The sequence below is a fragment of the Rhinopithecus bieti genome, unplaced genomic scaffold, assembly GCF_001698545.2.
Source record: "Rhinopithecus bieti isolate Rb0 unplaced genomic scaffold, ASM169854v2 scaffold_83314, whole genome shotgun sequence".
Taxonomy (NCBI): Eukaryota; Metazoa; Chordata; class Mammalia; order Primates; family Cercopithecidae; genus Rhinopithecus; species Rhinopithecus bieti.
In genome coordinates this window covers 1068141-1085252 of record NW_016836615.1, presented here as the reverse complement: position 1 = coordinate 1085252, position 17112 = coordinate 1068141, and the positions used below count along the sequence as shown (strand labels likewise).

Below are 17112 nucleotides of genomic sequence, written 5' to 3'. Positions count from 1 at the left end.
CTTGTAATCTTTGCTAACATAATCTTTGTATCATTTTACAGCCTCCAGAAATGAAAATCACAAAACTCCTGAGCCTAAATTAATCATCTCCTTAGAACAACAGTAGCAATTTCAGGAAAAAGAATGTCCCACAGTTACTCTAACATTTTTATTGGTATTTGGGAAAGCTGAAACTAGATTTCCTGTATCGAGTTCATTAAAAGAACTTAAGATCATTCCTGTGTGACTTACGGTGTACCTTTGGTCAATATCGATCCGAAAAGTAGTGTCTTTTAAAAAAGGCATGCCTGTCTTTGTTAAGTTCTACATAGTCCTCTAATTTATCCCTTAGGTTTCAGCTGAATCGTCATGTCTTCAGTGAAGAATTTCCTTATCTTCTAAACTGCATGAGTTCTTCCTGGGATCATTCCCATGGCACCTCCATCCCCTTTCCTTATCTGAACTTTCATCACACTTTACTATAATTTCTCTTTCTCTTGTAAGTTGTGTGATGGATTGTAGGCACCATAAAGGCAAACATGGTATCTGTTTGGTTCCCTGCTTTATCCCTAGTGACAACACATAGCCTACCACCCAGTAGTTGCTCAATAAATATTTGTTAAAAGAATCTGTCTCAGGTATCTCAGTGAAGTGACATGGAAAGTATTCTTCGAATCTTGACATCGATGTTCTGCCCCCAGTTCTGCCTCTAAATGATTGTTTAACTTTGAGCAAGTCAGTTTGACTGTCCCTTTCCTTAACTGTAAAATTAGGGGATTACAGTAGGTGACTACTAATACTGTTCATAACTTCATGATTATACACAATTCCATATTTCTGGTATTAGTTCACACACGAATGTTAGCAATATAATATTTAAAATGAGCAAATCCACAAAGGCAAAATGAATGGAAAAAATTAGTGCAAAGGAGTTATTTCCATCTGCTTGTTACTATTATGCATTGATTTTACTAAGTGAGTTTCCAGAAAGATTAGTTGCTGAAAATGGAAATTGGAAATTGAGGCATGAATGGGAAAACAGAATGATGAAAAAGTTGGGGACTTGGAGAGGAGAGTCGGGTTGACGGGTTTGGAGCCAACAGAAATACTGTCCCCTGTTCCATTTAATTCAATGGTGTATGGATATGTGACTATGTGCTTCCCTTTGCAGTGCCACATTTGGGAATCCCTTTCACACCAGCTTCATTAGTTACAAAGGCAGCAATCCATATCCAATTTTCATTTTGTAGCAGGATTGGTAATGTATAAACTACACTCTTTGTTGAAAACATTTGCAATTAATCCTATAAACAAACAAACAAACAAGCAAATGCAAATGTTACACTTCCTGCCCCTGCCAACCCCGCTGACTCTGAGGTCTGGTCACCATTTATTATACTCAAAAATGAATTGAAATTCCCACTTTGGCACTAACCTAATTTTCAAGTGATAATAGGCATGGATTCCCAGAAGCACTCTATGCCTCTTGATAGTAACATCCTAATTTCCTTTCCCGGTAAATGTTTTAAGTAAGATTTTAGCACCAAAGGAAATTAAACTTTAAATTAATCGTAATTATAAAATGCCATCACTGATTTTTGTCTTCAGCCTAATTACTTTCTATTATTTAAACAAACTGCACCTCCTGTGAGTTTTAAGTTTGTTTCTCCTTCATTCCCTGCCACACAACACCAACCAATCATAGAGGAGGCCTCCCTGAGTATCTTCTGCCAGAGCAGCCTCATTTAAATGTCACATAGGATTGAGGGTTTGTCTCCAGCTCACTTATTTCCAAGGCGCTCTTTCAGTAGCTAGGTGTAAGCCTGCTTCGCTCAGATGTTTTCGTTCTGCATACCTGGTGGCCATCCTTAGAGATCTAGTGTTTCTTAGTCCTCCTGCTGTTAAGAAGGAGACCTCTGAGCCCAGCCTTCTGTTTCTATGAGATGCCACTTCTAAAACTAAAGCAGAACTGGGCATAAGGAAGTGGGCAATGGCCAACATCATTCATCAAGAGCCTAACTTTGAATGTCATCTTCTCAGCATGTCTCTGATTTGGAGGGCTTTTAAAGAGACTTCATTTTCCTGTGCCAGCTCTTTGTCTTGCTCTCATTTGTTCTTTGGAGATGGGACTAAAGGATCCCAGCGACTTCATTTTGTGAGCATGTATGTCAACATTCTGCTGCGAAAATCACCTCACTTTTCTGCTACTTGAATGTTTTCTTTCTCATGTCATTATCCATGAGAAATTAGAGATAGATGGTGAGGAAGCTGGTCTAGGACACCCACTGCTGGTAGGCTGTGGGGGTCTGCACCACTGCAAGAAGCAGAGTCAGCAAAATCAAAGGTTTTTGTTCATTCATTTCTGTAAATGTCACTACTTGCTCCTCCTTTAAGTCCACATGCTTTCTTTTTTATTAATGCTATTAAAACAACATCAGTATTCTTCATCTGCTGGATAACTCCAATTCACCCTGTCAGAAATATTCTTTGCATAAAAAATACCTCTTTTGTTACACCCCAGTTAAAGGCCCTCCTTTGCTTATGTGAATATTGTTACTTCTATATTGTTTTATAGAAACAAAACTCTGATTGTTCTTAATTAACAGAGGAGAGAGAATGAATCAGCTTCTTTCCCCTCAAATTCTTGACTTGGAAATATCCGATTTATTTAAAGATGAACATTGTGTGTGTGTTGTGTGTGTGTGTGTGTGTGTGTGTATGAGTGAAAAGCAATATAGTATAATGGAGGAGATACGATATTATGAAAAAAGAGAGAAAATAAGAAGTGAATGTTGAAGAATCAGACTCGGTTTTGATCTGAACATATAATTTTAAAAATATAGCTTATGTGTTTTCTGTTAGATGATCACAAGAGGGAGCAATTTAATAGAAGGCTGAAAAACAAACCAGTGTTCACCAATCTGGGGAGACAATGTGAAAATTATTACATGTATCACTGTTGGAGAATGCTGTTGTCACTAATAGGAACTTGAATTTAATTGACAGGAGGAAAATTCATATGAACCATCTGTCTCAGGTGTTGATCACTTAGTTTTATATATAGCAGCACATCTTTCTTCCTCTTGTTTAGAAAATGATAGGTGCTTTATTCAAATTACTTATTCATTTACTTAGAATACATTGAATTCTAAGGAGATGTCATATTTCCTTGGCAGTTTCTGTATACGTCAAGAAATGTTTGTGGAGATCCAATTGATTCATTCATTTATTTTTCAAATACTTCCTGAGTCCTTTTCTAGGTTGGGGATATGGTAGATGCTAAGGATACAGCAGGGAACAAGGCAGGGGTAAATCCTGATGATGTCTCCTATTATTCTTCCATCCTGAGTGAATCAGTGTGTACTGTATTTGAATGTTGGAAAGTCATGAATGAGTTAGTGACTTTGGGCAAGTCATTTGATCTTCCTTGGCTTATAAAATTAAAGTGCTGAAATAGAGCAGTAGGCTGGTTTCCATCATTTTAAACCCTGTACAACTCATAATTCAAAACAAATCATAAACAGAACAAACAGATATAAAATTAAATAAATGCAGAACTTCTGTGCTTTGGTTTGGGGGGAATGGGAAAGAAAGGTGAAAGATGACACCTTTTTCACCTTGGCCCCACTAGGATTCTGTAGGCATAGTGAGAGATTAGTGGAGTGCAAAGCCTGGGTCTTCAGGCTTTGTGATCCTGTTCAGAGATGAGAAAATAAATACCAAGTTTTGGTTTAGTGGGAAACTGGCAGATGTGAAGAAAATGTTTTCACTCAGTCACCATCAAATTCATAAGACAAATGTTATAAAGAGAAGATAAATTAGTAAGATACTAAGATTATGTTACATTTTATTTGATTGCTTCAGTATGATGCCAGATAAGTAAAATAAACATATTCTCACAACTTTGCCTGTCAACCTGGCAGCCAGGAACTTGGCAACTTTTCTGAACTTCTAATCATCCCCTCTTAGGTTATGTTTGAAGAGTGATTTATAAACGTGAAAGAAAGCTCAGACTACTAAACAGAATGTATGAAATAGCCCTAACAATCAGATGGGAGGAATGCAGTTAGATCATAGATAGATAGATAGATAGATAGATAGATAGATAGATAAGAAGAAAGGAAGAAAAGAAGAGAGAATGAAAGGAAGGAAAAAGAGAAGGAAGGAAGGAAGGAAGGAAGGAAGGAAGGAAGGAAGGAAGGAAAGAAAGAAGACAGGCAGACAGGCACATAATACACCAAAATTTGAACTGAATATCAGAAATCAGAATTATGGGGTTATTTTAATTTTCCTTTTTTATTTATCTGTATTGTCTACGCTTTCTGCATTCCCTTATAGACAGGAAGTAACAGATTTTTTTTCAAGGGGAAGTAGTTCTCCCTGCTCCCATGTTTACCCACCCCCATGATTGAGAGCGTGAGATTGTGCTCAGAGAACTGCATTCAAATTCAATGATCCTGACAAACTGGAGAAATGATAAAAACATACAGAATGGAATTCAATACACAGAAGTGTAGGCCAGCAGGTTTTAGAAGAAAATCAAACAAAATAACAGAAAATTATTAGCCCCAGAGAAGTGAATAATTTCCTGTGGTTTTCTTTTCAAATGAAAGATTCAATAAATTGATTGTGACTTTCATCCCAAGGCCAGTTGATTTTGAGGAATTCAGGACAGGTTTTGACACATTTGTGCTTGGCTGGTGTAAATGTGCATGTGTCTAACTCCAAGTTTAAGCGTCTTGAATTCATTTTTCAGCATTGCTTTCAAAATAAGTCCCTTAGGATATTATTTTTTAAATGATATTCCATGTCTCTCTCCAGATGATTTCAACATTTAACAACATTTGCAAATACATTGAATCGCTTTCAGCAAAGAGAATGACTGCTTAGTAAAATGAACCCATTTGCTAGAAGACCAACATTTAGTTTTAGTTTAACTATTAAGCCAATGATTTACAAGAACACATAATAAAAATTGAGAAGTCATATGATCTTTTTTTTTTTTTCCTATCATGGATTAGCAATATTTGCCATGGCTGCATGGCTTCCTTTTAATTGTCACATCTAACAATGCTAATAAAGCACCGAGGACAATTTCTGGTTCTATCACTGTGAGTGGGTATCTGACTGCAGTGGGGAAAACCCAAGGATGAAGTGAGACAGAAGAGCTACATTTAAAATAAAAGGCACACCCGACTAGGAATCTCCAAACATTTTCTTTCTGTCACAGAATAGTGTAAAAGAGAACAAGCAGAGGGAAATAGAAGACGGGAGGCCATAAGGAAAACTCTGCATGGCTGGTGACAGATGAGACAGCAGAGAGCCCTGCCACAAAGACAGCACAGCGAGATGCCTGCTTTCCTGGAGAAAGCCTTTTCTCCCAAGATGTATCACTGCCTTTTCATGAACAAATATATAAAAGTATGTTGTGAAGGTAGCCCACTCAAATAGGGTTCTAAGGTCAAGCCATATCCTCTAGAGCAGGGGCCTCAGCTTTTATCCTGGTGAGAAGCTACTCATCTAGAGGCGGATCACCCCACAGCAGGAGATGCTGAGCGGGAATTCCTGCCTGGTGGCAGTGAGTATGGAGCTGATCTGGCAGCAATACAGCCCTGAAGCCTCTTACCCACAGGCATCTGATGGGCCAGTGAGCTGCATCTATCCTCAATCTGTGCCCCACATATATTTTCAAATGTCCAGGACACACGTGGAGTGTGTGTGCATGTGTGTGTATTTGGATGTGGACTGAATTGTGATCCTCCTCAAATTCATATGTTGAAGGTCTAACTCCTAATATACCTGACTGTACTTTGAAATTGGCCCTTTGAAGAGGTAATAAAGGTTAAATAGGGTCATAAGGATAGGCCCCAATCCAACACAAAGTGCTGTCTACAAGACAAAGACAGAGGCCTCAGGATAAACCAAACCTGAGTTTTCTAACACCTAGACTTTGGAAAGCAAATTTCTGTTGTTTAAGCCACTATGTCTGTTGTATGTTTTTATGGCATCTGTAGCTAACTAACTCATGGCGGAAGGAGTGTCACATCTAATTTGGGATCTCTGCTCTGAGGGTTGCTGTCATCTCCTGGTAGGCACAGCAGATGGCAGTGGTGCCCTGTGAGTCTGCACAACCAGCTGGCCTGCCAAGCTGTGGCTCCGGCTTAGATAACTAAAGAGTTAGAGATGTAAACTTCAAGGTCCAGATTTTTTTTCAATGGAAAAAAACAAAAACCCTTGCAATATAGTGTCTGCTATGATCTAAATGTTAGTGTCCCTCCCCAATTCATATTTTGAAACATAATCACCAACGTAATGGTGTTAGGAGGTAGGGCCTGTAGGAGGTGGTTATGTCATGATGGTGGAGCCCTCAGAAATGGGATTAGTAACCTTCTAAAAGAGGCCCCGGAGGGCTGCCTTGCCCCTTTTCACATGTGAGGTTACAGCAAGAAGGTATCACCTATAAGCAAGGAAACCAGCCCTCACTAGAAGCCATATCTGCTGGTGCCCTGATGGACTTTCCAGCCCATAAAACTGTGAGAAATAAATTTCTGTCATTTATAAGACACCCTACTTATAGTATTTTGCTATAGTACCCCAAGGGAACTAAAACAATATCTCTACAAATATTAATCAAACTGGACTCTAGAAGAGTAATGAGATACTGCTTAAAAGAATACATAAGGGAAAAAATGCTCAGGTGTTGGATGTTCATGAGCCTCTCTGTTTCAATGATGATTAATTGCTATTTCATTGAGTCTTGAGTCTAGACTCAAGTCTTTGTTCATTGAGCTCAAACACTCTCCATTGCTTCCTGGAGGTTTCTGCCTCTTTCCTCTGAAGTTTTCTGGATACACCTGTTGCTGTGAGGCTGAGGTATCAGAACTGAGCACATAACTGATTAGCTTTATGTTGACTTCAAAAATCTTTTATCCAGTTGCCATCATTGGGCCCTTATCTCCACAGTCATTCTAAGCACTAGCTACAGAACCAAAGCTGTCCTCTGTTCCTTATAAGGCTCTTAATAATGGAAACTTAACCAATTTGGCAAGCAGGTAGCTAGCACCTACTCCTGACACTATGCTTCATTGCAAATAATGATGCGTTATTGCAAATCCACAGTAGGTAAAAATAGGCACATAGAGACCCTCTCAGTGTTTACATGTACATTAAACCCCTTCCAAGTCTCAGGGTTTGCTTGAGAGTGGTTTTATTTTAATCTTTCACCAAACTTTTTAAGGATCAGGATAATTTTTATAATATAATTACCAAAATTATACAGAAAAGTCAAACCTAGTTTACTCAATGCATTGAAAGTCGTATGTCCAGGCAGTGTCTAAGGATGAACATCAGGCAAGTGATCATATATGGAGAATATCAACCCCAAGCATTGTAACCAAAAGATACTCACAACTGTCTAGGTGTGAATGACTACAAGTAAATGAACCTAACCGCAAGTCACCGAAGACCACTGGACAGAAAGCCAGTCCAAATGAGCATCTCCTCCTACCTGTTTACTAGTCCCATGAACATCTGAGACAAGCGTCAGTCTACTTGTATATAAAAATTAAAAAAAGAGTTCATATTTTGCCCACTGAGCAATAAGACTAACATGATAAAACTTGTCTTTAAGAAGTCTACTTGTGTTTTGGATTAATAAAGGCAGATGTGGTATTGTGATCAAGATACACATAAAGACATATATGTTATTTTTTGGAGTCTTTTGGAGGAAAAAGCTTATTAGATGCTTGAGAGATAACTTGATCTTCCAACAGATATTGGTGACTTTGAATCTCCTTGAATTTACATTGCTTTGGCCAAAACTTGGTTTAGCATAGAATTCCCTTAGAAGAATTCTCCGGAATATTAAGTGCTTTTTTATGGAGGCGGCCGGCGGCGGGGAGTGGGGTTGGTGAAAAACAGGAGACCTGTGTTCAAATATTTTGGGAGACTTGCATTAATCATACTTTTAATTTCTATAAATTGATGCTTTAACATCTACAAAATGACCACTAGCTGTTTCCAAGTAAGCCCTGACTCACCCCCAAAAAACATGTGGAGACTTTAGATAACCCTAAAGCTATGCGTTAATAGCCACAGTGAACATGAATTTCATGGGGCACCACTTTGTAACACAGTTAACCTGTCCTAATTAACCTTCCTACCCTGCCTCATCCATTTCTTCTTGTAGGACTCGAACTAAAGGTTCCGCTGTCTCTCTGCCTCATGACTGACCCCACTCCCATGAGGTATTCTCCCGGGGGAACTGTGGGTATAATTAAGCCATAGAACTCTTTCTGGTTTTTCTCTTTGATCTGTGTCTGGCCTCAAGGTAATATGGTTAAAACAAAACTGTGGGTTAGAAAAAAAAAATGGTCATACTTCTTTCTGGCAGTACTCTTAGAAATGTTAATATATAAACATGCATTCTAAATTTTCAGCGTCAACCTTACTTGGCTTTGGAATTTTTTTTTTTTTTTTTTTTGAGCAGTATGTCTTGTGGAACTAGCATTTCTGAGATCTCCTTTGAGCAGTACTATTCTGCCGAAATGCTGATTATGCATGTAGGAGACATGGTATGTCAGTAAGTATTGTATGAAGATAAAAATGCACTGGTATCGTTGTGAAATGAAATCAAACAACATAGCCCAGAGAAAGCCCAGCTTCCATATGAAAATTAACTGGGGACTTCCCCTTCATCGGGGATTTGGCACACAGACACTGAATGGTAATATCTCAATGAACTTACATAGTTTGTGTGGTCCATGCATTTTAAAATCTATATATATTTTGCCCTTTCTAATCTTTGAATAAATCTTTTCTGTATAAGACAAGTGCTTACTGGATGTCTTCTCTTGTATAGGCACTAGGCACCTCAAACTCAACCTGTGCAAACCGAACTAGTGATCTTATTCCCATTTTTCTTACCAAGTGGCAATTCCATCTACCCATTCACTTGCATCACACACCCAGGAATCTAACAGTCTCCTCCTTTTCCCTTATCACAGTACCCACCATTGCCCACTAATCATGTCATTTTGGCATGTCTCATGGCGCATCTATCCTCTCTTTCTCCAATACCAATCCTTGTCCAGATTCACATTATCTCATGTCTCACTTTCATGGTGTCTTAACTAGTTCTCTTTTCCCTAATCTTTCCCCCTCTTGTGTCTCTTCTTTGTAATGATGCTAATGTATTTTTTCTAAAGAATGTTTTTGATTATGTTATCCTCTTTTTACAAGCTATCTGCCCATTGATCTGTGATTGTATTATGTAAAGCCCAAGCTCCTTAATCTTTCATACCCACTTTTCTATCTCATTCCTACATGTTTTTCCAATTTTCTCCAGCTGTCTACCTGTAGCACAGGAAACAAATTCAGTCACATTAATCTGGCCATGATGTGCTTTTTCACCTTTTGCCCGGGACCACCCCTTGCTTCCATACCCGCAACACAGTAAAGATCTATTCACCTTTTGAGATCAAGCTCAAAAGTGTTCTCTATGAACCTTCTCCTGATCTCTTTCTTCTCTTTACCCACAGCATGCACTACAGAGTTTCATACTTGTTTGCTCATATGTTTGTTTTACCTACTAGTTGGCAAGTTCCTACAGGTAAAATATTATGTATGAATCATCCTAAAATCTCCAAAGGCTGACATAGCACTTAAAACACTAAGGAATATTTTACAAATGCTTATTTAGTGAAAGGACCATTTTTCCTTTCATATATGAAATAAATTATAAACTATATACTTCTGATTTTATATCATGTATGAGTATGATTGAAAAGTGCCTCTTCTAAATTAATCACTTGATATTGCCTCTTCCTTTCTAGTATAATTGGAAAGGGAAGAAGAAACATATATTTATCTTTGGATGTTTTCCTCAAATCATCATATTCTCACCTTCCTCTTTCCTTACTGTTTCAAACACCCAATATTATAAATATTTTTTGAAACCAAGAAAAATGATTCCCAATTCTGATTTTTCCTCTGAGTAAATGTAACTACATGGGCAATTATCCATGATAGTACCCACAAAGAATAGAAGTACTTTCCCCAGTTCTCCTATTTTAGATCCTTAGGGGCAGGGATGGAATAAAACCTTCTACCCTCCATGTTTCGGAGAGCAGACAGCAACAGAGCCCCTGGGAGGATTGTAAGAGTGTACTGTGATCTAAACTCTGGATCAAGCAATACGTCTCAATGTTGAGCCTTTGACATAGTTAGAGTTCTAGTCATTTGTATCAAATAGCAGGAACGAAAAGGACAGACGGACATTTGATTTCCCAAAGACAATTCTCTGAATGAATCTGAAGTCAATTTCCATAAGAATCTTAGCAACTACTACAAATGTTGATTTTGGGGATTTTTAGTCTTGGGTGAAACTAGTTAGTTATCGATACCTAATAAAGGGATCATAAAAAGAGAATGGTCAAGTTAGCCACATTTTAAAATCATTTCCATCTCCAATCTCCTCTCTCTGTTCCCTACTAGAATTTTTTATAAGAGGAAAGGATTTTTAAAAGCCCTTCAAAGAAAAGAAAGAAGTTATGTTTTCAAAATGGGTGCTTCTCCATTCTTCACTTTGCTGGATACTGTTATGATAAACACTTTGGTCTGATGGGCACAAAAGGCTTATTCTCCATTCTAATGCTGTGTTGTGGGATCTTGTCTGAGGAATAGGAAGGCTAGGTAGGAGGCAGTAAAGAAGATGCTTTGAACTTGAACGAAACAGAATAGAGCTTTAATACTTACAGCTGTCCTCTTCTTCAGTTATACATTTCACAACATAACAGGCGTAGATGAAACCTGCCAGCTGAAACAAAACAGAGATGCTTTAGACATCAGACAAAGGCACCAAAACCAGACCTCACTGGGGAGTGGCTGTTCAAAGTTAGGCAGTTTACAACCAGACTCAGGGCTCCAACATGGCTCATTGGACTGGATCTTGACTCCAGTGTGGATTCCTGATTCAAATGATGCTCATCTGTGTTGTAAATAAACATATCACTCTGTTTTTCTCTGACCTGCGTTTATATGTAAGATTTGTTAATTGCCAAGCAATCTAAAACAAATTATTTTCAGTACAGAAAAAGACTTATGACCATTCACTAATGGATTAACATTTGCATTTGTGCCAATCAACTTCTAGTTTACTTTTCATTAGCTCAGCACCTGAGATTCTGAAACTTGGACTCTCACAGACCATCAGAAAAATGCTTTGAGGGAAAAACATTAAGGTGATTCTGTGTTTTGTTGCATGGGCTCTTTGTAAGTAAGGAAGACATAGATCTGTAACAGGAACCAGGGCATACTGAGTATGATTAAGACAATATGTCACAGAGAAGTGATGAGATGGACACCTATAAGTAGGGAGTATCATCAAAATGCATTGAATATGGCATTACACACACCACATTGTCTTTTCTGAAACACTACAAAAAGGTCTGTGTGCTTGTCAAGGAGCACAACAAAGTCATTTGATCTCTCTACTTTCTCAGATTGGGTGTTTTTGTATTCCTTCCTACTATTACAATATTTATTTAGTCAATTTATGAACACTAATCAAAAGAAACAAATATAATTTCTGGATAAGGAGAAGACTATTTGTTTTCTTTTTTTGCAAATTGATCTAGTTTGGAGGAATCCTTAAAGGTATGTCCTTAAAACAGTGATGAAGATGATTCAAAACAACATTTCAGACAGACATTGATCTGGCTAAGGACCGACCCCACACAATAATATTTAGTGTGGGGAAGAAAACATCAGGAAAAGCTGCAGTCTTCAATTAGGAAGTGAAAGCACGGGAAAAAAAGGAACTGCCGCGACAAGCCTAATGAAGTTGTTTTTCATTAGGTGACAGATAGTGATCTTCTGGAGGATGTGAGTGGAACATCTTAAGTCAAAGGCTACACTAATAGGTATTTAATGAGCGCAGAACTATTAGGAGACAAAGCGGTCTCTGGTGAAAAGAAACTTTTAAGTCCCTAATTTGGACTTGAGAGAGAAAGCACGTTCTGGCAGATTCTAGCTATCTTCCAAAAAGAACTGGCATAGGATAAAACAGTGGTCATTCCTGGACAAGAGAGGAAGCAGCAGTGACCACATTTGGGGAGGCAGAGTTGAAGGAAAAAGACTTATGCAACACTTCATACACTTTTGTTTTTAGATCCTGGAGGAGAGGGAATGGATACCCTCAGCCCTCTCTACCCCAACTGTAGTATCTGCACCAGTATACATCATAGAGAGTCAAAAATAAATACCACTAATGCTATATCAGAAGACTGAGTTTTCTTTTTAAGAAATATTTTAGAAAACTCATCAAATCAGCATGTTTCTCTTTGAATTATATGCTGCTGTTGGCAATAAGATAGTGATAGTAAGAACCACTTCTTTATATAATAGAGTCATCAAGGTCTTTGTTTTATGGGCCTTATTTTAGAGTTCAGAGTACTAATTGAAAACCAATGTCTCCTATTTGGCTTTAGCAAAGATTTTGATTTATCCAAACTCAAATCACATAGTGATTTGAGGATTTCATGGGTACTGGAAAAATAGAGACTATACTAACACATCTTGATCTTTCATCCACCAGGACCCATGAAAATGCTTTTTTTATGGAGTGAGCCAGTCCCATGGGTGCTTGACATTGGTACTTTGATCTGGCTGTGTCTAGGTAAAGAGCCTATGGGTGTGGTTAGATCCCCTTGGTATTGCTTATAGCTTCACCTCTTCCTCCACATTGAGTTCTTACTATAAGTGGCTAAATGTTACAGGTTTATCAGTAGTTTTCCTCTTCTTTTCAGTGTTAAATGCTTATTAAATTATTTGTAAAGCAATTTGTCCTAATTACAAACTGTTCTAAAAAAATTCTTACTCATCACTTCATTTCTTTGAAATGAATATCTAGGTAATAAGCATCGATACATTCTGAGATTCATGGCCAATAAGTTTAAACTTCTCATTAAAGTGTCAGTAGATTCTTGATTATTAAGTGTACTCTCCTAGAATACAGCTAAGGCACTGCATTCTGCTTACCAATGATCTTTTAATTATATTCATTTTCATTCTTTAACTATCTGGGGAGCTCCTTTGATATAAAAGTAAATCCTGCTGCATTTTTTTACAAAAGCTTGCTGATTAAGAGAACTTTAGCTTTTAAATTGGTCACCTCTAACTACAAATGGAAATTTGTGTTCCCCAAATTAATCAAGATTCATAAACTCTGCTATCTTCCAATTTCCCTACACAGTACACATTTCTAATTTAATTTTACCTCCCCAGTGGCAATTTATAAAATTTACCTATAGAAAGGGGTTTCAAATTATTTCTAACAATTCTGAATGTCTCTGATATGGTTTGGCTGTGTTCCCAAATCTCATCTTGAATTGTAGTTCCCATAATCCCCAGGGGTTGTGGGAGGGACCTAGTGGGAGGTAACTGAATCATGGGAGAAGTTACCTTCATGCTGTTCTCATGATAGTGTGTGAGTTCTCAAAAGATCTGATGGTTTTATAATGAACTTTTCCCTCCTTTGCTTTCATTCTTCTCCTTGCTGCCACCATGTGAAGAAGGTCTTTGCTTCCCCTTCTGTCTTGATTGTGAATTTCCTGAGGCCTTCCCAGCCATGCTGAACTGTGAGTCAATTTAACTTCTTTCCTTTTTAAATTACCTAGTCTAGGGTATGTCTTTATGAGCAGTGTGAGAACAGAAGAATCCAATCTCCTATAATATGCAACTCTGCTAATTGCTACCTGGGCTACAATGATGAACTAAAGCAGAGTTCTAGTCACCACTGACATTTTGGGTTTGGAATACTTTTTTATTGAGGCTGTTATGTGTTGTCAATGTTTAAACAATGACATCTTACAATCAAGACTGTCAACAATTGAGGCACTAAAAATATCTCTAGACATTGTCACATGTCCTCTAAAAGGCAAAATTTCCCCTGGCTAGAGCCGCTGTTTGAGATATAATCCTAGCTTTAAGGAGTTTGAAATTTTGTAGCAGGTATACATATAACTGTAATTTGAAGTAGATTTAGGTAAATCTTCAGAAAGAAGGAAGAAAATTGTACTTCTAATAAGTGACAACAAACAGTAGACTGGATACTTTCATGTGTTAGCCCATTAAGCCTCACAAACACCCTTGGAAGAGCATTATATGTATTTTTGCAGATGATAGGCAAAATGGGATTTGCTTTTCCAGAGTGAGATTATCAAGCAGGAAAGATATGGGTTGTGTTTAGGTAAGAGGCAGTAGTTAAATCTGATGAGAGTTTGGGGACTTCATACTAGAGCAATGGAAATTAAAGCTGTGAAGACCAGATTAGGGTCATAATCAGTGGGCCTCCAGTGTGCCAAATTGCCAATGGAACTATGCCATTTTTCTATGAAAATTTTCTATGTTTCTTTCATATTCTATGAAAGAAACAATAAGCTGAAGGAGCACACCATACAAAAGTATAACATTTTTCATGGGCCCAAATCTTTCCTGATGCGATACTTGACTTCCTTTCTAGCCTCATTTCTCACCAATCTTTGTCAGAATTGATGTCAGTAGAAAGCTGTTGGTAGCTTGCTGACATCTATCAGGTAGCTTTCCTTCTCTGTTCCTTAACTCATTTTCCCAGTCTGCCAACAAAGAATGCTAACGCCCTGTACCACTTCCTTCCCCTCCCTACTCAGCCTTGCACCTCTAGTAATGAGTAATTCTAACTCATTCTTTTTTTGCATTTGTTTTTGAAAACAGAGTTCTGAGTTGCTAAGCTGGATATAAAGCTTTACATGGCAGTACTGCCTGCTTACTTTCCAGGTCTTCTTTTTTAATGTTTTATTTCACTTTTATTTTAAGTTCTAGGGTTCATATGTAGGTTTGTTATACAGGTAAAGTTTTGTCATGGGAGTTTGTTGTACAGATTATTTCATCTCCCAGGTATTAAGCTGGCCTTAAAGAATGAGTTAATACCCATCAGGAAAAACAACTAATGGATACTAACTCATTCTTTAAGGCTGAATAAAGGTGCTGCTTCCTCCAAGAACTGGTAATCCATTCTCAGAGTAGGTTGGTGCTTGGCACTTTTGAGATAGACCTTGAGAGGTGGGAGGGCTTGAAAGGGAATAAAGAGGGGAACAGAGAGATGGAGAGTACCTCTTCCAAGCAGAGGTCAGATTAGAGCTGGAATGAAATAGATACGTTTAGGGAGGATGAAGTGGCCCAGTTCAGAGAAGCTTGGGCTGTATAAAGGGAAGTAACGGGTCACAGAGCAGATAATAGAGGCTCATGTTGTTAGAGTAGATGTGAGTATCTGAAATTAAAATAAAATAATTTTATTTTGTTTCTTATTTGAAGATGCTTAGAATAATAATGCAAGGGACCTGTGGCACTATCTTAGGCAAATATACAATTATCCACTAGTGAAAGAAACAAAATATTCTAGTGTTTCAGTCTTTGTCATTCAAAGCAGAGCTAAGTATAAATTTTTTTTATTTTTATTTATCTTTTCACCTTCATATATCTAATGTGATTTATTCACTTCTAATTCACCTGATAAGGAATTACATATCATCTTGATATTATTACTGACTGGAAGGAAGTATTTACTCTCTATAACTAAATCAGATTAAAATTCTTTTTTTTATCCACAAACCAAATTATGATTGTATGTCCCAGAAATTCACTTAGAAGCTAATAGAAAAACTGAAACCAAAGACTTTTGGTAAGTATTTTAAAAGATTTAATTGTAATAATTGAAAATATAGCAACCTTAGTGTTTAATCTATTACATTCTAGATTTCCGTTTCTGGGAAGTTGGAGTAATGGGAGGGATACCTTTCCCTATCTTTCCTATTAAGTACAATTAAAAACCCTGAACATTATATATATATAACAAACACAGGAAGACTGATGCAGACCAACTATGGTCTTTGGTACTCAAGAAAGTACATGAGAGTGAATTCCATTATTAGTATTACTATTATTATTATTATTATTTCATATACACCAGACTTACTTGGAGCTGAAGAAGCCTATAACTCTGAAATGCCAACAGGTGCAGCTTTTTAAAAAGCCCCAGTAAACACTTGCTGTCTCTAGCCAAAAGACCAGAGAAAAGGGAAAACGCAGCCCACCAAGACAGAAAGTTTTACAATGATAGTACCTCTTTGTTTCAGTCAACACCATAGAAAACAAAACAAAACAAAACAAAACAAAAACACAAAAATTGTAGCCCCACTCCCCAACCACAGCAACAAAGAGTAGGGAGCCGAGACTTCCCCACTGCCTCATGGGTAATCCAGACTTTTAGCCTCACTCTCCAGTAACGAGGCAGATGCTCTCTTCTCTCCACTGGGGTGTTGTCAGTGGAAGCTTAGTAGAAGATCAGGACTTTTACCAATGCCCAGCACTACTGAGGCCAGTCCGCCACCCCCGTGGCATCAGTGAAAACCACCTTGGAGCAGTAATAAGGCTCTTGCCAGATATGGAGGTATCACCGAGAGGCTAGTGGGGAACAGGACCTTCCAGAGCTTCCCAGACTTAATGAAAAGCCCTTCCCACGTTGAGTCTCAATGGAGGCTAAGTGGGAACCCTGGACTTCTATCCCCACTTGGCAGAAATAAGTCAGCGTCCCTCCTTCTCCTATCAAAACAGCATCAGAGGAATCAACTAAAATGAAAGGTTTAATTAAGATCTAGGGTCTCATAGCATAATACCCAAAGTGTCCACGTTTCAATTAAAAATTACTAAAAATACCAACAATGAGGATGTCCTCAAACTGAGTGAAAGGACAGCCAATGTAACCTAACCACAGAGGTGATAGAGATGTTAAGATTTTCTGGCAAATATTTTAGAGTAGACATCGCAAAAATGCTCCAATAGCAATTACAAACATTCTTGAATAAATTAAAAAATTAGAAGGTCTCAGCAAAGACACAGAATATGTGAGGAAGAACCAAAATGAAAATTTAGAACTGAAAAATGTGGAGAACACAGAGGGAAGAATCAGTGAACTTGAAGACTGAACAATATAAATTACCTAAACTAAGCAACAGAGACAAAGTAAACTGGAAAACATGCACAGTCTCAGGGACTCATGGAAATATCAAAAGACCTAACTTTCCCCGCCCCCCCGCC

The 17112-nt window shown here is 37.8% G+C and overlaps 1 protein-coding gene across 3 annotated transcripts in view; it reads right to left on the bottom strand.

The window, feature by feature from the left end:
• NKAIN2 (sodium/potassium transporting ATPase interacting 2) overlaps window positions 1-17112 on the bottom strand; it is a 1054519-nt gene that overhangs the window by 16968 nt on the left and 1020439 nt on the right. For all 3 annotated transcript variants that reach the window (XM_017865826.1, XM_017865827.1, XM_017865825.1), the window contains one exon: window positions 10735-10795. In XM_017865826.1, coding sequence (XP_017721315.1) covers window positions 10735-10795 — 61 coding nt within the window. The remainder of the gene's footprint in view (window positions 1-10734; window positions 10796-17112) is intronic.